This window comes from Phacochoerus africanus, chromosome 1 (genome assembly GCF_016906955.1).
Source record: "Phacochoerus africanus isolate WHEZ1 chromosome 1, ROS_Pafr_v1, whole genome shotgun sequence".
Classification (NCBI taxonomy): domain Eukaryota; kingdom Metazoa; phylum Chordata; class Mammalia; order Artiodactyla; family Suidae; genus Phacochoerus; species Phacochoerus africanus.
The window spans coordinates 61,720,497-61,745,792 of record NC_062544.1 but is presented as its reverse complement, the minus strand read 5'-3'; the positions used below and the strand labels follow the sequence as shown (position 1 = coordinate 61,745,792).

The window sequence follows — 25,296 nt, the reverse complement described above, 5'->3', positions numbered from 1 at the left end:
GGTTTACACAAATTCTCAGCTCAAATGGACACTGTTTCACAAAATCTTAATTGTATTTAATAAAACTGAGAAAAGCTTATAGACTTCTGCCTTCCTCTCATTTCTCAATCAAGTAAGAACAGCACACAGCAGCTAAAGTAAGTGTCATTTACATTGAGTACCGGGTAAGCTATATACATGCATAAAATGTTACATAAATTTAAGAAATATATGCCACCATAAATGGAGAAATGCAACTCTTTCCAAGCCATACTCTTTGCATACACATGTACATGATTGGTATATAAGCTGTCAGAGGAAATTCAGTGGTCTAAGATATATTATTAAAGTCAAATCCCATATAATGCTGCCAGCACACATAATATAAGATAAAGAGATCATTGATGGACAGAGCATCTGAAAATACCTCCACAGTGCTAAGGGGTACCAAAGTGGGTATCAATAACAATGACATTAAGGCAAGATCTCCACCTTGTTCCATAAAAAGAACTTTAACACTCTGCCAAAAAAGTAATTACAACTCTGAGAAACCCCCCTTCTGGCTAGCTGAGAGCGTAATTACAAAGTCTAATTTATACTGCCAGAAGTGGGAATGCACTAACAATGGCAGCACAACATGAATTCAACACAAAGACTACTTAGGCGAGTTATCTCCTGAGAATGTAGACATGATCAATCAGGTACAGTCAGAAGTTATCGGCACTTCTATTCACCCCCCCCCCCCCCCCCCCCCCCCCCCCGTCTTTTAGGGCTTCACCCATGGCATATGGAGGTTCCTGGCCAGGAGTCCAATCAGAGCTAAAGCTGCCAGCCTATGTTACAGCCAGAGCAATGTGGGATCTGAGCCACATCTACAACCTATACCACAGCTCAGGGTAAAGCTGGATCCTTAACCCCACAGATCAAGGCCAGCACCGAACCCATGACCTCATGGATGCTAGTGGGGTTCGCTAACTGCTGTGCCACGATGGAAACTCCAGCACTTCTGGTTTTATCTTTAAAAATTATAGTTGCTAATATTTAACATATGGAGTTATATTAACATTCATGCCCTCACTGAGTGTCTGTCAGATGGCCACAGTCTGCTGACAGGCCTAAGTGGAAGACTCACCCAAAGAGGGTTGTGAGGGAGTTCCCATCGTGGCTCAGAGGTAACAAACCCAACTGGTATCCATGAGGACATGGGTTCAATTCCTGGCCTTGCTCAGGGGGTTAAGGATTGGCGTTGCCATGAGCTGTGGTGTAGGCTGAAGATGTGGGGCAGATCTGGCGTTGCTGTGGTTGTGGCATAGGCCAGTGGCTGATTCCACCCCTAGCCTGGGAACCTCCATACACCATGAGTTTGGCCCTAAAAAGCAAAAAAAAAAAAAAGATTTCCTACAAAAAAAAATTATAATTGAAGATAATACTAATATCACAAGCACAAAGAGAGGAAAAGGGTCACATTAAAGTTTCTCTTACACAATCAGGTAAAAAGAAATTTATCAGTAGATCTACAAGTGGACAGTAAAAAACAAACAAACAAACAAAACACCCTCAAAATTATCAAGACCACATCTTGTGATTAAGTATGTTCTCTACCTGTAAGAAGAATGAACCCTGCCCTAAGTGAAAAGTGCCCATTTATTGTCCTATTAGCTAAGAATGGAAAATGAGTGTTGAAGCTTTAAATAAACATGCAAAACTCCATCTTATACTGATATAAGAACATCCTCATCATACAACTCATAGAGTTTCCTAAGAAAACTGACATCATATTCAATTACCAATCTCTGACAATCTTCAAATGTTTTTAAAACAGTTACTCTAAAGAGCCATTTATTTAAACATAAAATGAAATGAATATAAATGTATGCAGAAGTACAATTTATATAACAGTAGAGAAAAGAGCAAGGTAGATTAGGTCCTATACTCAAGTAGTTCACTATCTGAAGATTAGACCAATACACAAATAACTTTAAAATAAATGTAGTCATTCCTGCTGTCAACCAAGTATGTGTTCCTTCCTATGGCTGCAATTTCTGTCTCCTTCAAGTTAGGGAAGGCCATGCGGCTTGCTCAGACCAATGAAACCCAAACTGCATGTCATTTCGGAGCGGCAATTTAAGAGCCTGGGTGATGTGCTTCCCTCTTCTCCCCTTTATAGTAGTGACTTATGAGGCTCTAGATGGTAGCAGCTCCATCTGCCCAGAAGTCAAAGTGAGAATAAAGTCGCCTGTGACTGATTTACAGTATGAGTGAAGATTCATCTGCTTTAAGCCACTGAGGTTTTAGGGTTGTTACCACAGCTTAACCTCGCCTATCAGAATAAGGTAACATGAAGTAATTTTGATAAAGAATGATAGGAGCTCTAAAGAAGTATATTATATCTCATTCAACATATACTTGGTCTTGAAAAGGTGATAAAATTTTAAAAAACACAATTTTCTACATTTATGACTGATTAACTTTCAAGTTTGCCTAACTAAAATAAGCTTTGGGCTATTTTGTCTAAGTTCCTTTCAAAAGGATTTTAAACTTTTACAAAAATCTTTTAGAGAATTTGATTTTTAATTCATACACAGAAGCTTACCACTAAGTAATTCAATCCAATTCTGGACCGTTTCTGGAGGCTGAGTCTCCTTAACATGCTTTAGAGCCTCATCAAGAAGAACATCCCCTGTTGGAGCATCTGACTTACAAATTACCTAAAATGTAAGCAACAAGAATCACATCATCCACTTGATCTCTTTAAATAGAAAATAATTATGCAAATACTTCATTATGCTTAAAGTCACAAGTGTTCATACAGCAACAAGTGTTCATACAGCATACATTAAATTAATTCTATATTAAGGAATTCCAATATTTAGCGTAACCAGATTAGCCACTACCACAAATGGGGAAAATATACCTACTGTGCAATAAGTAGAAAAGCAAAATGGTAGAACAGTTTATCTTCACTGTGATTCCTTTCACTGCTAAACCTTGAGCTATTTGATCCAGATTCATTTTTGTAAACACTTATTGGTTCCACAACAGACTCCTATATAAGAATTCACTACATGGAGTTCCCGTCGTGGCGCAGTGGTTAACGAATCCCACTAGGAACCATGAGGTTGCGGGTTCCGTCCCTGCCCTTGCTCAGTGGGTGAACGATCCGGCATTGCCGTGAGCTGTGGTGTAGGTTGCAGACGCGGCTCGGATCCCGCGGTGCTGTGGCTCTGGCGTAGGCCGGTGGCTACAGCTCCGATTCAACCCCTAGCCTGGGAACCTCCATATGCTGCGGGAGCGGCCCAAAGAAATAGCAAAAAGACAAAAAAAAAAAAAAAAAGAATTCACTACATAATAAAGGTGGAGTTTCACATTCGTGGAGAAAACACTTTTTCAACAGACATTACTAAAACAACTGGCTAACAAATTAAAAGTAAAAATTAAGACTTGGCTCCTCAGAGCTTATACCACAATGAAAGATTAAGATTCAAATATAAAATATATTTTGGAGCAGTTCCCATTGTGGCTCAGCAGAAATGAACCCAACTAGTATCCATGAGGATGCAGGTTCAATTCCAGGTCCTGCTCAGTGGATTAAGGATCTGGCGTGGCCATGAGCGGTGGCAGAGGTCGCAGATGCAGTCTGAATCTGGCATTGTTGTGGCTGTGGCTGTGGCCAGCAGCTGTAGCTCCAATTCAACCCCTAGTCTGGAAACTCCCATGTGCCACACTTGGGGCCCTAAAAAAAAAAAAATTATATATATATAAATTTATATATATAAAATTTTGATAATGAGAAAGTTTTTTCAAAATTGTGATAACCAGCAGAAACCTTGAAAATACTAATAGGTTTGATTACATAAAATTCTTAAATATTACAAAACTTTAAGATGGATAGAGAATCCACCTTAAGAGTAGGTGGAGTTGAGAGAAGAAAATGCTATACCACTTCAGCCAACTTCTAGATCTTTATATAGACTTCATTAATGTTCTTGGCTAAACAACAAATTTCTAGTTGAAATTCTTTAATATCAAAGTTGAATGTTATATTACTTGACGTTAGCTGTTAAAATGTTATGAAATTTAACAGTACTATGTTTTAAATGGGACAGCCCTCACTTAAAATTTGTCCTCAACAGTATGACCTTTCCTTTTTGCTCAATCTTATGAAAGGTTAAAAAAAAAAAAAATACAGTGTCTATTTCTGAGACAGCGTGACCCAATGCAAATAAAATTAGAACCAGATATACAAGCCACAAACCTATTTTAAAAATTTTTAGTAGTTATATTTAAAAAGGAAAAGAAAGAGGTGACATTAATTTTAATATATTTAACTCACCATATCCAAAATACTGACATATAAGAAATAAATAAATAAACACACACACTTTTTTCTTTTTTTGGCCATGCCCGCAGGATATAAAAGTTCCTAGGCCAGGGTCTCAAATCCATGCCACAGAAGCGACCCTAGCCACTGGTGACAATGCCAGATCCTTAACCTGCTGTACCACAAGAAAACTCCGATAATAAATATTTTTAAATTGAGATATTTTATCATTCTTATTTTTCCATAGTAATAAGTAAGTCTTCAGACATCCAGTGTGTTGTTATTTAGAGGATGTCTCAATTTGCACTAGCCACACTTCAAATGTCCAACTCAAAGACACATGTGGCTACCATACTGGACAGTGCAGATATAGAACATTTTCATCATCATAGAACATTTAATTGGAAAGTGCTGTTCTAGACCATGCTTTTAGTAGAAAGTCAGAGAGAATGAGAAGAAAAGGAGAACCCTGGCAGAAAATGTTGTATGTCTAGATGCTGTGGTTATACCATTTCTTAACTTCCTTAAATCCACTGCAATCCGGCCTCAAAGCCTACCACATGTCCATCCCTTTGAGACAAGCCTCAGAGTCACGATAAGCCGGGTATAGTCGGATCTTTTTTCTTATGAAATTCTACACCCTAAATCTGTCTCAGATCAACTATTTTTGTCTATCACCTCTGCAATCATTCTAATCTATCTAATCTGGCATCTTTCCTTGGATTAGGTTTCCTAACTAGCTTCCCTGTACTGGATTTAGCCCCTTCAATCCATTCTCCTCACTACTCTTTCTAAAGGCAAATCTTATCATGATATTCTACTTTCTGCTTAAAATTCTTAAATTTCTCAGAGCAAGTCCCAACTCCTTAACAAAATTCAGCAATGGGGTAGCCCACAAGCAAATATTCTCTGCCCAAACATATAATTTCTCTTTACTTTTTGGGGGGAGGACAAGGCTGATTCTTAAACAGGTAATAAAGGGTGACAAAACATTTGCAAGAAATTATTTAACAAGAAAGAGACCAAAAGACAAAACAAAAACTGAAGAAACAGAAGCACAGATAAAGACAAGAAAAAGAAGCCAAAATTTAAAAAAAAAAGAAAAAACAAGAAAGGATTCCTGGATATCAAAAACATAAAAGCCCAAATGAAAAACTCAAGAGAGGGTTAAAAGATAAGAGAGACCAAGAGCATGTCAATTATATCTCAATACAGCTAGGAAACAAACCAGAAAGAACATAAAAACCAGAAAGAAAAAAAAAAGAATATGTATGTGTGACTAGGTTACTTTGCTGTACAATAGAAAACCAACGGAATGCTGTAAACCAACTATAATGGAAAAATTAAAATCTTTTAAAAAAATAAAACATTGGAACAGAACAAGCAAAAGTTTTAGAGAATGTAGTTTAATGACTTATGGGTATACATAGAGCAGACTGTGCTATCTTTAAATAGAAAGGTCCTAGTGATCCTCACATGACAAAAAAAGAAAAGAAAAGAAAAAGAAAAGAATAGGCAAGAGGTCCACATCCAACTTACATAGTTCTAGAAAACAGGGTGAAGATACAAGAAATTGAAGAAGACTTTCCAAAATCAAAAGACACAGATTTCTAGACTGAAAAAGTCCAAGCATAATGAATTTTAAAAGACCCACAATTTCACAACACCAGAAAAAAACAGAATTATCTTAAATGTATCCAGAGAAGAAAAAACAGGTATCATACAAAGAATGAAAATCAAAAGGGCATAAGACTTTAATAGCAACTCTGTGCACTAGAGTACAGTGAGGAAATGCCTTAAAAATTCTGTGGGGGAGTTCCCGTCATGACTCAGCGGTAACGAATCTGACTAGCATCCATGAGGACACAGGTTTGATCCCTGGCCTTGCTCAATGGGTTACAAGGATCCAGCACTGCCATGAGCTATGTGGTGTAGGTCGTAGATGCGGCTTGCATCTGGTGTGGCTATAACTGTGGTATAGGCTGGCAGCTACAGCTCCAAATGGACCCCTAGCCTAGGACCCTCCACATGCTGAGGGGCTGAAAGCAGTTAAAACGTGAAAGGAAGTCCCAGTAGAACCAAAGCACAACTAGTCCAGACTGGATGGAGCACAAGCAAATTGTAGTGGAGTTAACTGATGTATCTGAACATTTTAAAATAATGCTGATTTTTCTCTGATGGAGCATATAAGAAAAAAAGAACAGCCATGTAGAAAACGTTATTTAAAAAAGGGACTGGAGTTCCTATTGTGGCTCAGCGGGTTAACTCAACATAGTGTCTGTGAGGATCTAGGTGTGATCCCTGGCCTCACTCAGTGGGTTAAGGATCCAGTGTTGCCACAAGTTGGAGTGTGGGTCACAGATGCGGCTCAGATCCAGTGTTGCTGTGGCTGTGGCACAGGCCTGCAGATGCAGCTCGGCTCCAATCCCTAGCCTGGGAACTTCCATATGCCACAGATGTGGCTATAAAAGGGGAAGAAAAAAAAAAGAGAGAGAGAGAGAGAAAGAGATTAATTCTAGGAGGAAAAAATGTAAGAAAGGAAGTAATAGGATATAACGTAACTCTGCAGAAAACAGTATTAACATAGTAGTAATAATATAAAACAATCATTACTGTTTTGCCAAAAATTGTAACATAACTCTATTAGGAAGACTGAGAAGTGGGGGTAAAAGTGGTTTTATGTAACAGATATAAGTAAACAGCACCTCAAATTGATTTTTCAAGAGACAGTGGTATAAGATTATTTAGAAATATGGAAATAAATGCCAAAATAACCAAGAACTGTAGCAAGTTGAATGGTGGTCCCCAAAAGACCTAACCCCCAGAACCTAATTCTCAATAAATTTTTGTGGATAAAAATTAAGTTAAATTAGATCTGGAGATGAGATTGTCCTGGATTATCCCAGATGAGCCAACATGCAATGAAAGTGACATACAAAGGAGAAACATACAGAGGACAAGGTGATTCGAAAATAGAAGAGAGAGGGAGATGCAGCCAGAAGCCTAGGAAAGCCTCGAGCCATCTGAAGCTAAGAGGCAAGGAACAAAATCTTCTTCAATGAGCGTTCAACAAGAGCACAGCACATTCCAGCCTCCAGAACTGTAAGAGAATTAGCATCTGTTGTTTCAAGCCACCCAATCTGTGGTAATTTGTTAAGGCAGCCTTAGCACACAAGAGAAGGACTGGGGTGTCTCCCAGGTGCGAGACTAACAAGTGAGGAAGGGTAGGTAGAAAACCGCTATTTTTTTTATTGTTTCATTACAATTTGATTTTATAACTATATGTATTCGCTTAATAAAGTCAATTATTTTTAAGTGAGTAAATGAAATCACATTGGAGTATTTTTCCAAAAGACATATCAACTACCTAGTTAAGGTCACACAAACAAGTAGATTAAAATAAAAAGCCCATGCAGGCAGGGAACATATGTCTCTTAGTCACCAATGTATCCCCAGGGTCAAACACAATGCATAGAACACTAAATAAATACATGATGAATACATAAATAAATGAAAGAGCAAATAATTTATTGATAACACAAAACTGTTTCTTGTTCCTGCCTACACACGAGCGCGCGCGCGCGCACACACACACAAAAACAGTATCAAAATCTTTTCACTTTAGGTCAGGGCTCCATAACATTAGCACAAAATTACTTATAATTTTTATTAGAAGAAGTAACCAATGTGTATATTTCATTGATATTATAATGGCAGATTCTCAATGTTTTTGTCCTCCATAAATCTATGGTTGTACAGTAAAATGGAAATAAAAATTATATTCTCCTTGGAGTTCCCATCGTGGCTCAGTGGTTAACGAATCCGACTAGTAACCATGAGGTTGCGGATCCGATCCCTGGCCTTGCTCAGTGGGTTAAGGATCCGGCGTTGCCGTGAGCTGTGGTGTAGTTTGCAGATGAGCTCGGATCCTGCATTGCTGTGGCTCTGGCGTAGGCTGGCAGCTACAGCTCTGATTCGACCCCTAGCCTGGGAATCTCCATATGCCGAGGGTGCAGCCCAAGAAATGGCAAAAAAGGAGACAATAAATAAATAAATAAAATTATATTCTCCTTTATGACAGATATCTAAAACAGTAATTTTAAACCTAATCTCATGCCAGTTCATTTTGACTCTACTCTACAGGACTAGACTGAATTTTTAAATTGTAAGCAGAATATTTTCTCCTTTACCATGTTTATTTTGCATGTAACTTTAAAGAATACATTAAGTCTTTCTTTCCTATAGGATTATTACTCTACCACATCAATCAAAAAATGTTCAGTTTTCACCTAAAACTTTGTGGACTTCATTTTAAGACAGTGTATTAAGGGAAAAATAGTTTTGAAACACCCCATGCTCCTCAAGAAACAATGACAGACTAGAAGAGAAACAGTCTTGAATACTTTAGATTGAGGTTGAAGTTCTAAAAATTAGCCAATACTACCTCTATTTACACAGCCCTTCACAGTGGAGAGGCAGAGATCTGAAAAGTATTCGTATTCTGGCAAAGAGATAAATAGCCTATGCATAGTTAAATCTGCACAATATCACCTTTAGGTAGTTATATCAAGTCATCCAAATCAAGACTTTCAGGAGCAGCAAATAAAGTAGAGTTGTTTTGAAGATTCAAGACACAATGGCCAGTGATCATAACAATGAATTACATTATTCATTACGTACAAAGAACCAAAAAACCAAGATGCTAGAAAGACATGATTCAATAAAGACAACTTTAAAGTCAACTTCCTCTTTAATTGTTGAAAGCTATTAGCAGAAACGGTCTTATTTTTTAGGCAGCACAAACTCTTTTAAAAGGTGATGTTATATAGCCCCCTCTTACCTTTCTTGTTAATAGACTTTTACGTCTCATTCCACAAGCCTCTAGCTGTAACCTTCCTCTCAACGCTAATTCAATTAACATACAGCCACGTAATCCAGATGATATACAGTCATTCCAAAATGATGTGTAACCCTATTAAAAAAGAAAACAAAAGAGCTAATTTGCTTTGTGCTCAGAGCCAAGAACAGAATTATTTTTAGCCAAAGTTATTTCCTATGACTTTTACCTTTCATGTCTTTCCATAATACTGAAAAAATATAATTACTATAGATTACTAACATAGGATTTTCAGGAATTTAAGTGTCTTTTTTTACCACTTTCATGTAGATAAACAACACATAACTTTGGAAGTCACTAAGTTATGAGTGCATATTAGGCTCTTTAGATTGCAGGACTCAGGGGTCACCTGCTCAGCCCTAGATTATAGTGGTTTATTACTAGAATACATGGACAAATTAAGAAGCTCAGGAAAAATACTCTAGCCCAACGTGGCCTCATGTAGAATTAGAACATAATTCAACGCTAAGATAAAAGCACAAGGTTACATCTGGAAGAATATATCAGAAAACTTACATATGGAGCCATGCCTAAAGTTCTGAATAACTAACAAACAGTAAAGCCATCAGATGGGTGCCCCACCTCCCCCGCCCCAACAAAGAGAAATTTAAGGACAACATCCAAAGTAGGCAGTCAAACAGAATGAGACTGATAGATGTCTAGGGATTTGGGAATACTCCAATCAAACAAGTATCACCAGATGAAGTCACGGCACTCTTTGAGAGCTAATAACTGGGACTGTCCAAATTATGAAGCCATGAACTTTGCCAGCAGGGCTGCCAGCTACTAGAGTACCTAACTCTGAGGAGAAAGCAGAAGCTGTAACTGATTCTAGTTAAGACTCGGAACAGGGTAACATATAATCTTGATGGGAGGAAGAACAGATTAATGGATTCTTTGAAGAATGGAGGACAGAGAAATGGGAAGGCCTAGATCCTTGGTCCTAGTACTTTCTTGAGGTCAGTTTTAGTACTTTGCCAGGTCACACTGGTCAGCTTGTACTTTGGAGAAATACTGATCATCAGGGTCCATGGGACTTCACTACCGACAGAGAGACTTAAATAACAAAGCCACCACTTCTGCAAATGAATGCTTTGGGAGAATAACAATTTAGATTAAGGGAGCCACAAGGGATAAACAAAAAAGAGCAATTTAAAGAAGATTTAGGATGGAATTCCCATCACAGCTCAGTGGAAACAAATCCGATGGAACCATGAGGTTGCAGGTTCGATCCCAGGTTTGATCCCTGGCCTTGCTCAGTGGGTTAAGAATCCGGTGTTGCCATGAGCTGTGGTGTACGTTGCAGATGCAGCCTGGATCCCACATTGCTGTGGCTGTGGTGTAAGCCAGCGGGACAGTTCCAATTGGACCCCTAGCCTGGGAACCTCCGTATGAAGCGAGTGCAGCCCTAAAAGACAAAAAGACCAAAAAAAAAAAAAAAAGATTTAAATGTGAGGCAGGGAAAGCAGGCACTGACTGGATTTGAGGGAATCCTTTAAAACTTGGTTAGGTATCTGGTTATATTAAGATCACTGGTGACTAGCTAAATGGTTAATAAGACCAACCTGCTGATATTAGGTAAAATCCATGGCTTATGGATCCAAGACAATTAAAGCTCTAAGAAGCCTAGGAATGGATTCACATGAAATCAAGTTACAACTGGCCTGAACATACAGATGGAATTTCTAGGTGAGCCTCTACAAACTATAAACAACAGAGAGCATCTCATACAACAGTGATGGATGTGGACAGGAACATGCTATTTCTCCAACCTGGACATTTCGGATGGACAGATGGAAATTTTAGAAGCTTCTATCTGCTAGCAGAGAACGAAATGCATCTCAACCTTGACTGCTCCCAGCATAATGATATACCCAGATATGGCAGCAAATTGGAGTCTTTAATAACAGACTTTAAAGATCTACATTTAGCAAATGGTTTTAGGGAATTAACATTAAAAGACACAAGCTTAAACAGAATTGAATTCATGTGGGAAAATGGGCTTGGAGCGTTCTGTAGGAAAGCTTCTAGGACTCACAAGCAATATTCCAAGATAAATGAAGCCATCGAAGTCATAGCAAGCAACAGAATATTCTCGCATGTTGATGACACCCACTAAATCTACATCATAAAAGTACGATCAGGAATTAACCAAGTTGCAGGAGATGGGGGGTGGGAGAGAAAGGGTACTAAAAAGGGCAATGTTAAGTAAAAAGTTTTCATGGAATTACTGGGTCAGATGGCAGTGCCATCCTTGAGAATTAAGTATATTAGAGGAAAAGCAGTACACTGGAATGAGTTGAGGGAATTTGGTCATGACCTAGGCCAGCAAAATTCTGCAGTGAATCCATGTCACAACACGTGTGAGACAGCAGGCAGAACTACAGAGAAGCTGGAGCACCAGCTTACGCCTTGCCAAGTGCTAAAGAGCACTTTCATCTTTTAGTCTCTAGTGCTAACCTTAAAACTACATTTCATCAACCCCAAAATGACATTTTAGAAGTTTATCTCTAAATGAGATTATGGATGTTAACTAAACCCACCTGTGGAAATCATTTTAAAATACACGTATACCTTGGAGACACCAGTGGTTTGGTTCCAGACCACAATAAAGCAAGTCACACAAATGTTCTTGTTTCCCAGTGTGTATAAAAGTTATACTATACTATAGTTTATTAAGTGTACAATAGCATTATGTCTAAAAAAAAAAAAAATGTATATACCTTAACTTAAAAATTCCTTATTGCTAAAAAAATACTAACGATCAGAGTTCCCTTCCTGGCTCAGAGGTTAACGAACCCGACAAGGATCCATAAGGATGAGGGTTCGATCCCTGGCTTTGCTCAGTGGGTTAAAGATCCAGCACTGCTGTGAGCTGTGGTGTAGGTCATAGACATGGCTCCAATCTGGCAATGCTGCGGCTGTGGCGTAGGCCAGCAACTGTAGCTCTGATTTGACCCCTAGCCTGGGAAACTCCATGTGCCACGGATTTGGCTCCAAAAAGCAAAAAAAAAAAGGAAAGAAATACTAACGATCTTCTGACAACACATTTCCACAAAACCTTTAGTTTTTAAGACATATATCCGTGAAGCACAATAAACCAAACCACTATATAATAAAATATGCCTGCATATGTAAATCAAACCATCGTGCTACACATCTCAAATTTATATAGTGATGTATATCAGTTATTTTAATAAAACTGAGGGGCAAAAAGCTGTATCTCTTATATTGGGATTCATTTTAAAATAGACAGTACCTTAGATTAAAGGAAATATGGTATTATAGCTATTGAGCTAACCTAAACCCATGGAAGAGAGAAAAGACATGTAGCACAGGTCTCACAGGTACCTCCGTCTAATGATGAACTAGGATCTAACTTGACAGTTACTGAGAGTACTTAGAACCTGGTACAAGAATGCGTGACTGAACATCCAGATCCAGGCATGCCACCAATCCACGTGACTTCTCAGCGGAAAAGATTTTACAAAAGCAGGTTAGTAACAACCAAAGTGGACAGAGGGATTTTGTCCTCAAACCACTACTCCCTGAAACAATTACAACAAACTGTAATCTAAACAGGATGGTTTATATATTCAGGACATGAGTTTGTTTATGCCCCAGTAAAAATCTTACACCCTCTTGCACATGATCTGAGGCCAGCTTCATCCTAAACTGCCTCATTGTTCTCCAAGGCTTCCTTCCCTTCCTTCTCCTCCTCCTCTTCCTTTTCTTCTTCCACCTTCCTCAAGGACCCTTCCCTTCCCTCTTTTTCTTCTTCCTGCAAGGCTTCTCTTCCTCTGTTCCTCCTACCTAGTTCCTCCTCACTAGTGAGCTTCTTGGGCCTTAATGCTATAACCCACTTCCCCACCCTACTTCCTACCTTCCTGTCAGAAGTACATAGGAACCAGGTGCCTGGGGAAGCTGTGATTTTAAACCACTTTCTTAATTGTTGGGAAATGTAGCTGTGCCTAAATAAAGTCCACGTCTTTGTTGCCACTCACCAAAAAAAAAAAACCCTTATACCCTCTGTCAAAAAAAGCAAGCCAACCACAGTAAAAATGATGGTTAAAATAAGTGAGGAAGGCCTGACAATATCAAGCAGTTTATAATTTGGTTCAAAAGCACAATTAGCTACATTTGCAACCATATTGTAAAAGAGTAAAGTTGCAACAATAATTATTACAAAAAAAATTATGACTATGTATTTAGTGACATGACACAGCTCTGTGCTTGAATGCCCATAATGATTTCAGTTCCCCAAATGGGTCTGAGATGCCACCACCAGCAATGGAGGAAATATCTTCATGCTCTGGGTCAGTTCAAGGACATGGTACTAATGCTCAAAGTTTAGGATCACACTAAGGGAGAACCACTATCATCTTAAGATAAAACAGCAGCACTGCACTAGGAATACCAGTAACTACAGGGTCTTAAGGATGTCCCGCAATCACCGTAGAAGACTCAACTGGGTCCTGATGGAGATTAGATGACCAGAAAAAAACTATGTGGGGACCCTACAAGTTCAAGATTATGATTAGAATTAGCTCCTATTTCTAAAATACAAGGATGGGAGAGGCAGAAATATGCCAGGTAGAGATGGATCATACATTACTTCCCACAGAATCTAGAGAAATATGATTTCATCAGGGTCATGGGTCCAAAACAATGGGAAACATGAAAGAATAAGGATGCCATTAAGGCCTTAATATGGTTATTATCAGTGAGCTGGGATGCTAGAAAATTTAAACAGGCACATTCAAAAGTCATACCACGTGCAGTTCACAGGCCATCAACAAAACCAAGAATAACACAAGAGACAGGGTATCAAAAAGCCCTGGAAACTAATTCAAGGAACCTCTACTTGCCTTTCACTAGCATTCCACTTTCATAACAACAAATATTAATAATAACCTGATAAGTGGAGACCTTCCCAATGCAGAGCCAGCAAACTAACTACAGAGCACTCCAATCAATCTTCCATTCTTGGTAAAACTCAGCAGCAGAAACTGGCCAACCTTTAGGCAGAGCTCATGAGAAGGCTGTAACTCAAACTGGGATAAATGACCTTTACCAAACAGTATGCCACTCAGAAGCAAGGACCTGAGGAGAAAGAATGAATGGTACAATAACAAACAAGGCAATGATCAAGGACAAACTCTGCAGACAGAATCCTTTCCTTGGTGGGCAGTCCCAAGATCTACACTTAAGAAGACAGAAACTACATACAGGAAACCCAATGCTGCTGCACATCTAAGCAACCACCTCCAGCACAATTTTTTCTCAGTGAAAAAAAGAGAAATTGGCCTGTTTCTATTTGCCCGATTACTTTTTTCTTCAAGTGACCCAACTTGAATGGAGAAAAAGGAAGTTGCTCACTGAGCCCCTAAATATGCACACTGAGAAGAGTTCTCATTATTCAAGTCATGAGCTCCAGAATATTTAACCAGAAGCATTTTGTTGTTTAAGAATGAACTTGAGGAGTTCCCGTCGTGGCGTAGTGGTTAACAAATCCGACTAGGAACCATGAGGTTGCGGGTTCAGTCCCTGCCCTTGCTCAGTGGGTTAAGGATCTGGCGTTGCCGTGAGCTGTGGTGTAGGTTGCAGACATAGCTCGGATCCTGCGTTGCTGTGGCTCTGGCGTAGGCCGGCAGCTACAGCTCCGATTAGACCCCTAGCCTGGGAACCTCCATATGCCGCAAGAGCGGCCCAAGAAATAGCAAAAAAAAAAAAAAAAAGAATGAACTTGAAAAATTAAACAAAAAAATCCACTCAATATTCCGTAATAACCTAATTGGGAAAATCGCCAGAGCCACAGCAACGTGGGATCTAAGTGCATCTGCGATCTACACCACAGCTCACTGCAACACCAGACCCCTGACCCACTGAGCAAGGCTAGGGATCAAACCCACACCCTCATGGTTACTAATCTGATTCATTTCCACTGTACCACACAAGGAACTCCCAAGATTTCTGTTCTTGCAAGCAACTTTTAGTGTTATCAAAAGGAATTTAATGAAATATTAAACCAGTGATATCTAACAAAGGTCTCTGTAATTTAAGCATAGAAACTGTAACTAAAAGATTCATTATAGGCTAAAAAATATTATGCATGGCCAAGAAATTCAAATTTTGCATACATTTAACCTTTAGTTGCTATTAGAAAGTAAGTGTAATTTTCACAATAAGGGCAGCTGCTTACTAGAAAACAAACAGTCCCATCAAACCAATTAAATCCATCTGTCAGAGAGCAAATCAGGATTTGTGATTAATCAAACACCACCTACACTTTAAAGTGCCACATTCCAATTAATCTCATTTAACTAGAAGCAAATGAAACCCTGACATCCTCAACCTTACAAAGATAGAAAACACACACACATTAAGATACACATTAAAAATCATTTACACAACAAATTCGAACCGAAGGACATTCCATCAAATAACTGGTTAAGAAATAAAGGAAACCATATTTAAAGAATTAAAGGAAGGAATGACAATGACTCATTAAGAAAAACAATGATTCATCAAATACAGAATTTCAGCATAGAGATGGAAATTCTTTAAAAAGTATGACTATAATAAAAAGTTCACGATAGGAACTCAACAGCAGATCTGAGATGAGAGAGAAATCAATGACTTGAATTTAAAGAACAAAAAGAGAAAAGTATGAAGAAAATGAGGAAAGCCTCAGAAACTAAAGTGTTCAAAAGGAAGCCTCCCAGAAGTGATAGAAATGTGAAAAAGAGAGGAGACAGCAGAAAAAAATAACAACTGAAAATTTCCCAAATTTGGTGAAAAATATTCATCTAAGATCCAGATATTCAACAAACTCCAAGCTGAATAAATACAAAGAGATCATCACACCCAGGTGCATCACAGTCAAACTGTTGACAAGAACAAAGAGACTGTACTGAAAGAAGCACAAGAAAACAATACAACACACATACAGGAACAATACAACTACCAGATAACTTCTCACTAGAAATACTGGAGACCAGAAGGCATTAGGATAACATATTCAAAGTGTGGGAAAAAAGAAAACTATCAACTAAGAATCTATATTCAGCAAAATTAACCTTCAAAAATGAAGGTGAGGGAGTTCCCACTGTGGCTCAGCAGTAACGATTCTGACTAGTATCCATGAAGACCCCCTCGATCAGTGGGTTAAGGATATGGCATTGCCATGAGAGGCAGTGTAGGTTGCAGATGTGGCTCAGATCTGGCGCTGCTGTGGCTGTGGTGTAGAGTAGCAGCTGCAGCTCCATTTCGACCCTTAGCCTAGGAACTTCCATATGCCACAGGTTCGGCCCTAAAAAGCAAAAAAAAAAAAAAAAAAGACGAAGGTGAAATAAAGACATTCCCAGATAACAAAGGCTGAATTTGTTGCTAGGAGGCCTGTCTTAAAAGAAATAATAAAGGAAGCCCTGCTGACTGAAAGTAAATAACATTAGGCAATATTTCACATCCCTGTGAAGAAAAGAAACAAAGGTAAATAACTAGAAAAGACTACATATTTTCTCTCTTTGAAAGGAAAGGACTCCATAAAACAATAAGTATAAAACTGCCCAGTACTGTTGGGGAGTTCCCTGATGGCCTAGGAGTTAAGGACCTGGAGTCACTGCAACAGCTAGGGCACAGCTGTGGCACGGGTTCAATCCCTGGCCCACGAACTTCCACATGCCACAGGAACAGTCAAAAATAACAAAAATAGGAGTTCCCATCGTGGCGCAGTGGTTAATGAATCTGACTAGGAACCATGAGATTGCGGGTTCGGTCCCTGCCCTTGCTCAGTGGGTTAATGATCTGGCGTTGCCATGAGCTGTGGTGTAGGTTGCAGATGCAGCTCGGATCCCGCGTTGCTGTGGCTCTGGCGTAGGCCAGTGGCTACAGCTCCGATTCGACCCCTAGCCTGGGAACCTCCATATGCCGCGGGAGTGGCCCCAAAGAAATAGCAAAAAGACAAAAATAAAAAATAAAATAAAATAAAAATAAAAATAGTACAAATGAGGTTATAACACATAAACTTGTAATATTTCCAATGACAATGTACAAAGGAAGGGGGATTAAATAAAGCACTACTACAGCAAAGTTTCTATATTTTGCTGGAATCAAATGAGTATTACAAAAATCAAGAGTGTGATAAAGATGCATGTTGTAACCCCTAGAGCAACTACTGAGGAAAACACTCAAATGGATATAGGTATGTAGGGAGAGAGAGAAGGAGGGGAAAAGGAAATTTAAACAGTGTAATTTTAACTTTCTATTTAACACAAAAGAAGATGGTAAAAGAGGGACAAAAAGGACATTTGACACAGAAATCTACTTCTAGGAATCTACTCTGGAAATACATCCCCATCAATATGAAATAATATAGCATATGGTTATTAAGTGTGACATTATCTGAAGTAGCAAAAGCTTGGCAATAACCCATAAATCCATCAATAAAAACTGAATGAGGGGAGTTCCCATCATGGCTCAGTGGTTAACAAATCTGACTAGCATCCACAAGGATGCAGGTTCGATCCCTGGCCTTGCTCAGTGGGTTAAGGATCCAACCTTGGCGTGAGCTGTGGTGTAGGTCACAGACACGACTCAGATCCTGTGTTGCTGTGCCTGTGGCATAGGCCAGGAGCTACAGCTCCAATTCGACCCCTAGCCTGGGAAACTCCTTAAGCTGTGAGTGCAGCCCTTTAAAAAAGCCAAAAAAAAAAAAAAAAAAAAAAACCTGAATGAGGGGGAGTTCCCTGGTGGTCTAGTGGTTTTGATTCAGCATTTTCACTGCTGTAACCTAGGTTCAATCACCGGTCTGGAAACTGAGATGCCACATAAAGCTTCTGCACATGATGGCAAAAAAAAAAAAAACCTGAATGACTTTATGAAGACATATAAACATAATGGAATACTATACGGCCATAAGAAATCTCTATATAATGATGTGGAACAATCTTCAAGCAATGTCAAACAGCACATATGATGGGCTACCTTTTATATATGGACGAGAGGGGTCAGAATGAATATATGTATAATTTTGCTAAGAAATACTGGAAAGACAAACCCCAAACTAAGTTTTAAAAGCGGCCAACAGGAGAAGAAAGGAATGAGGTAGAGGAATGATGGAAATGAGACTTCTAACTTGTAGTTACAGGTATTCAAAACAGAAACAAGATTTTTTAAATAATGAAAACAAATGAACTAACCTAACTGTATACTACTTACTGATACAATCACAAAGAAGTAGTAACTATTCTGACTTTAGAATGCAATATTTTAACTGTACATCCTTAGTAAAGCACTGCAAAGAAATTTTAGGCTGAACTTAATTGTCAATCAGTAGCAATAGTGACAGTATTATTATTTTGAAACTATTTAAATACATGTAGTAAGTCCATGCAAATAAATTAATATTTTAGGAACCAAGACTTTCAATTAAGAGAAAAAAAGCATAAAAATTCAGCATGTGAAATTAAAATCCATAATGTTAAATCTGAATCAAAAACCATGTAAAGGAGTTCCTATTGTGGCTCAGTGGGTTAAGAACCCAACATAGTGTCCATAAGGATGCTTGCTCAGCGGATAAAGAATCCAGTACTGCTGCAAGCTGTGGCATGGGTCACAGATGCCGCTTGGATCCCGTGCTGTTGTGGCTGTGGTGTAGGCTGTAGGCTGCAGGCTGCAGCTCTGATTTAACCCTGAACAAGGGAATTCCATATGCCACAGGTGCAGCCATAAAAAGAAGGAAAAAAAAAAAAGCGGGGTAAACTGATTTTTCCCCTCCTCGCAAAATACAAGCTCTGCCCCTTCAAAAATATATATTCTATCTCTACATGCTGAAAAGTCCTAGAAGCAGCGACATTTCAATAAAACTGAGTACACCCAGTACCCAGGTTGTAGTTCATTCCCCACTAATAAAAACTAGGATTCCCTGAAGACTGGTCCCAGGTCTGAAACAGGGCATGCACAAGATAAGCCTGGGACATTTGCTAGTGCTGACCAGAAGGCAAGAAGTATCAAAGGTTAATAAGCCATATCAAAAAAATACTGAAGCCAAAAGAAATGAATTCCCATAAGCCAAAGGTAGGACAACTCGAACATCAAAAAGAATAATTATACCAGTGATTGAAACACAACAATTAAAAAAACCTACAAGTCATAGTTTTAAGAAAGATAAAAAACCCACAACTCATTGAAAGTAACTAAGACACTAACTCCTTATTCTAAAACTCAGCACTTAAAAGAATTTTAATTTTAGTGAGCCCTTGACATCCAAGGATTCAACTAACTGGATCCAAAACGTTAGGGGAAAAAAAATCCAAAGTTCCGAAAAGCAAATTTTGAATCTGGAGTTACCCTGTGGCACAGCGGGTTAAGGATCTAGCATTATCACTGCAGTAGCTTGGTCACTGCTGTGGCACAGGTTTGATCCCTGGCACAGGAAATTCCAAATGCTGAGGGCAATGCCAAAAAAGGGGGGGGTTTGAATTTGCCTCCATTTACACTGTAAAATCAATACTGCAAAGTATTAGAGAAATGCAAATCAAAACTACTATTAGGTACCACCTTACACCAGCCAGAATGGCCATCATTAAAAAGTCTACAAGCAAGAAATGCTGGAAAGGGTGTGGAAAGGTTGTTGGTAGAAATGTAAACTGGTGTAGCCACTATGGAAAACAGTATGGTCGTTCCTCAAAATACTAAAAACAGAACTACCATATGATCCAGCAATCCCACTCTTGGGTATCTATCTGAAGAAAACCATAATTCAAAAAGATACATGTGCCCCAATGTTCACTACAGCACCATTTACAATAACCAAGACATGGACAGAAACTAAATGTCAACTGACAGAGGAATAGATAAAGATGTGGTACATAGGGAGTTCCCATCGTGGCTCAGTGGTTAACAAACCCGACTAGCATCCATGAGGAGGCGGGGTTCGATCCCTGGCCTCCCTCAGCGGGTTAAGGATCCAGCATTGCGGTGAGCTATGGTGTAGGTTGCAGACGTGGCTCAGATCCTGTGTTGCTATGACTAGAGCGTAGGCCGGTGGCTACAGCTCCAATTCAATCCCTACCCTGGGAACCTCCATATACTGCAGTGTGTCCCTGAAAAGACCAAAAAAAAAAGATATGGTACATATATACAATGGAATACTACCCAGCCATAAAAATGAATGAAATACCACCATTTGCAGCAACAGGGATAGACCAAGAAATGATCACACTGAGTGAAGTTAGACAGTGAAAGACAAACATCATATACCATTTATGAGGAATCTCATAAAAGGATACAAAGACCCATCATGGCTCAGGGGCTAATGAATCTCACTAGCATCCATGAGGATGCAGGTTGGATCCCTGGCCCTGCTGAGTGGGTTAAGGATCAGGTGTTGCTGTGAGCTATGATGTAGGCCACAGACTCAGCTCAGATCCTGCATTACTGTGGCTGTGGTGTAGGCCGCCAGCTACAGCTCTGATTTTACCCCTAGCCTGGGAACCTCCATATGCCATGGGCATGGCCCTAAAAAGCAAAAAAAAATGGGGGGGGGGGGGGGAATACAAATGAACTTACTTACAGAACAGAAATGGACTCACAGATTTTGAAAAATTTATGGTTCCTGAAGGGGACAGGTCAGGGAGGAAGGGATAGACTGGGGGTTTGGAATTGGCATATGCACAATGAGGTATATGCAATGATTGGCTAACAGGGACCTGCTGCATAATACAGAGAACTCTACCCAATATTCTGTGATGATCTATGTGAGAAAAGAATCTGAAAAAGAATGGATTTGTGTACATGTATAGCTGAGTCACTTTGTTGTATGGCAGAAATTATCACACCATTGTAAATCAACTATACTTCATAAAACTTTTTAAAAAATGTGGCCGCAACTATTTACACTGCATTAAATATTGTAAGTTATCTAAAGATGATTTAGAGTATACAGGAGGATATGTGTTGATTATATGCCAGCACCACTTTGTTTTTTGGCCAAAGCCACAGCACAAGCACACCAGAGTTCAAACCCACACCATGACAATGCCGATCCTTAACCCACTGAGCCAGCAGGGAACCCCACAAACACCATTTTATATAAGAGACTTGATCATCTGAGGATTTTGGTATCTCCTTGGATGTGGGGGTCCTAGAACAATGCCCCACAGATATCTAAGGACTACTGTATTTATCCCGCTTTTTAAGTGTATAAAATAAAAAGCATAGGATTACAAAGGAAACCAAACTTAAAAGTTAATAAAATATTAAAAATAAACAAATGTGGTATTACATGTTCTTCCTTATTAAACAACAAATTCTAGTGGCATAAGTCTTATAACTACCATAATTCCAACAGTGATGAACAGACAATGTGTCTAAATAAATGTAATATATAATGTGATACAAAAATAATCTCTGGTTTCTACTGATGACAAACTCACAGATACTGCTACCAGTACTTCAGCTTTCCTATAGTCATAACTAAGTAGATGATAACTTTCGGTTATAAGTTTTTAAAAATAAAGAAATAACTTTTCCCACCCAAGCTTTTTACCGAGGATTCCACCTGTGACTTCAGGCTAAGAACCAATCTATTCCCTGGGAACATGGAAACCAGTCTCGAACCAAGAACTCCTCTGTTAGAACCCAATCCAAGTAATAAATTCAATCTATGTGCAATTCTTTCTCAATTCTGTGCAGACTCCAATCCCACGCCTCCTTCCCTTCTATGCATCAGTACCCTCAGCTCTCTGCAGCACAATCACTTACTGAGCACTCATTCTGTGCCAAAGTACTATCCTAAGTAGTTTGCTTAAACCTTCACCACCTTCTGAGGTAAGTACTATTATCATCACCCCCAATTCCACAGTAGGGAAAATAAGCCGAGACTATACCACTTCAACTACAGTCTTGCTAATAATTTCCTAAAGGAATTTTCTTTTTTCTTCTATTGCATTCACCTAGCAAAATTCCAAAGGATCCAGCCAACTGTCCACTTTCTCCTTTTCAGTACCTGTGCTTCTGAACTCCTGGTGGAAAAAAAGAAAACGTGACATCTCAGTACAAATTAAACTAAACCCATCCTGGCAAATCCTTCCACATTTCCCTAATCAAACTTTTACACACTCTCCATAGCAACTGTTTCAAAACGACATTCCCCTCCAATCCCAACCTGGCTCATTTTCAGCAGATGTCATCATAGGAAGTAAATACCATCAGATAGGAACAACCTCAACTTTCAGCAATGAACCACACCAACAAACTCAACTTCATAGTCCATACTCATTCTTCTATCTGGTTAAAATAGGAAATCCGCCTAAGGCTAATTCTTCTATCCACTCTCTCCCACCTCAAGATGTACCTTTGCTCTGAACTCCTGCCCTCCTAAAATACTTTAAACCTCTAGCATATGTATTATTAGCACCTTCCTAGTGACATTCAAACATCCTCAAGTTTGCCCCATCAAGAGAAAGAGACGGACAAACAAGGACCAATGTGGCTCTCTTACTCCCATTCATGGCAAACTTCTTAAAAGTATAGTCAAAAAATAATTTCCCCCACTTCCATTTCACTTCCCAACCTTTGCAATCTGATCCAGTTCTCAACAACAGATACAGTTCTCCTGAGTAACCCACAAAAACTATTGACATTCCCTCCTCCTCTGGCTTCCGTAACACTGCTCTCCTGTTTTCCTCTGCAGCGCCTACTTAAGGCTTTTTCTTTTTTTTTTTTTTTAATTATAGTTGATTTACAACATTGTATTAGTTTCAGGTATATGGCATAGTGATTCAGTTACACATATATTTTTTCAGATTCTTTTCCCTTATAGGTTATTACAAAACATTAAGTATAGCTCCCTGTGCTATATACAGTACGTTCTTGGTTATCTCTTTTATATGTAATAGTGTGTATGTTAACCCCAAACTCCTAATTTATCCCTCCACCCCTTTTCCCTTAAGTAACTCTAAGTTTGCTGTCAATGTCTGTTTTGTATATAAGTTCATCCAGATTATTTTTTTTACTGTTGGTGGGAATGTAAACTGGTACAGCCACTATGGGAAACAGTACGGAGGTTCTTTAAAAAACTACCATATAATCCTGCAATCCCCTTTCGGGGCACATATCCCAAATAAACTGTAATTCAAAAAGATACCCGCACTCCAACATTTACAACAACCAAGACATGGAGGCAACCTAAATGTCCATCGACCAAGGAGCAGATAGAGGAGGTATATTTATACATGGAATATTATTCAGCATAAAAAAGAACAATTCCATTTGTAACAACATGGATAAACCTAGAGATTATCACACTAAATGAAATAGGCCAGACAAAGCAAAGACAAATGGCACATGATATTGCTTATATGTAGAATCTGAAAAAAAAAGATACAAATGCTCAAGCTTTTAAAGGTTACACTTCTACCTATTGTGTAAGTAATCTTTTCTTATCTCATTTATACACTCTTCTTGAGACATCTCAATCACTCTCACTTGTTTAAAAATGTTTTTCAAATAGAACTGTATGACAGAAATTAAAGTCTCTACCTCCTCCCTCCCCTTCCACCCATCACTCACTTCCCTCAAGTATAACAGTCTATTAACATTTGGGACATATCCGATGTGCACACATACCCTGGGTACTACTCTAAGTTATTAAACCTGGGCTAAGCATTTGATGTGCATCATATCTAATCCTTAGAAGACCTAGTAAAACAGGATTTATTCTTTCATTTTTACAAGATAATGAAACTGAGGCACAAGGGAATTAAGAGACCTGCCAATTACTGAGAGGCAAAGTTGGAACTGAAACTGGTCTCCCTAGCGCCAAAGCCACAGCTCTATTATTCCTCTCCTGCACATGTGCTTCCTTTCAGCCCCCATGAAAACGGAAGGTATTACTCATTTTTCTTTCCATACCTGCCATTGTTCACTTCACTGCAGAGCACAAAAACTGTGAGCAGAAACTGACTTCCTCTCAAGCAAATGAATTTTTAGAAGGATATGTGGCAAAAATGTACATGTTTTTGACTAGCAATGTTTTTAAAAATATATACATATTTTTTCTTTTTACAGCCACACCTATGGCATATCAAAGTTCCCCCGCTAGTTGAATCAGAGCTGCAGCTGCCAGCCTACACCACAGCTACAGCAATGCAGGATCCAAGTGGCATATGCGACCTACACCACAGCTTGAAGTAATGCTAGATCCTTAACCCACTGAGTGAGGCCAGGGATCGAACCTTCATCCTCACGGACACCATGTCAGGTTCTTAACCGGCTGAGCCACAAAAGAACTCCTTAAAAAGTATATTTAGGAGTTCCCGTCGTGGTGCAGTGGTTAACGAATCCCACTAGGAACCATGAGGTTGCGGGTTCGGTCCCTGCCCTTGCTCAGTGGGTTAAGGATCCGGCGTTGTCGTGAGCTGTGGTGTAGGTTGCAGACGCGGCTCGGATCCCGCGTTGCTGTGGCTCTGGCGTAGGCCGGTGGCTACGGCTCCGATTCTACCCCTAGCCTGGGAACCTCCATATGCCGCAGAACGGCCCAAAGAAATAGCAAAAAAACAAAATAAATAAATAAATAAATAAAGTATATTTAACAGTATCTTATTAACAAGATTGAACTATAATCCTATAACCTTAATTTTTCCCTAGGAAACAAAGTTTTAATTTAGTAAACACAACACAATAACATTTCAGTTTACAAAGCTGTTTTCACATATGTAAATTATCACCTCATCTCACAATGACCAAGTAAAATGTTATCATTTCACATTTGAAGAATCTGAAATTTAGGTAAATTAGGAAGTACAACCACATTTACACATCAGCAGTTATGCTGAAAGCCACAGTGCTGTGACTCTAGATATAGTGCTTTCAACACTACATTACACTGTCAATATTTTAAATTGAGGACATTTTGGAAAGCATATAGAATCAGGAAAGCATTTTAAGTTTTCTATCAAGTCACCGTAACAAATTTATTAGATGTTGGCCTCTACATGATTCCCTAGTAAAAAACCAACCCCATTGGGCAGGCAAGGGCACAAAGTAACATAAGATTTAAAACTACATAAAGTAAAAAAATGTTTTTAATTCTTGA

The 25,296-nt window shown here is 38.9% G+C and overlaps 1 protein-coding gene across 1 annotated transcript in view; it reads right to left on the bottom strand.

The window, feature by feature from the left end:
* The window catches only part of GOLPH3 (golgi phosphoprotein 3), a 48,217-nt gene that overhangs the window by 9,211 nt on the left and 13,710 nt on the right, over positions 1–25,296 (bottom strand). Inside the window, exons 2-3 of the mRNA XM_047767557.1 lie at positions 9,141–9,272; positions 2,573–2,687 (exon numbers count right to left, since the gene is read on the bottom strand). Coding sequence (XP_047623513.1) covers positions 2,573–2,687; positions 9,141–9,272 — 247 coding nt within the window. The remainder of the gene's footprint in view (positions 1–2,572; positions 2,688–9,140; positions 9,273–25,296) is intronic.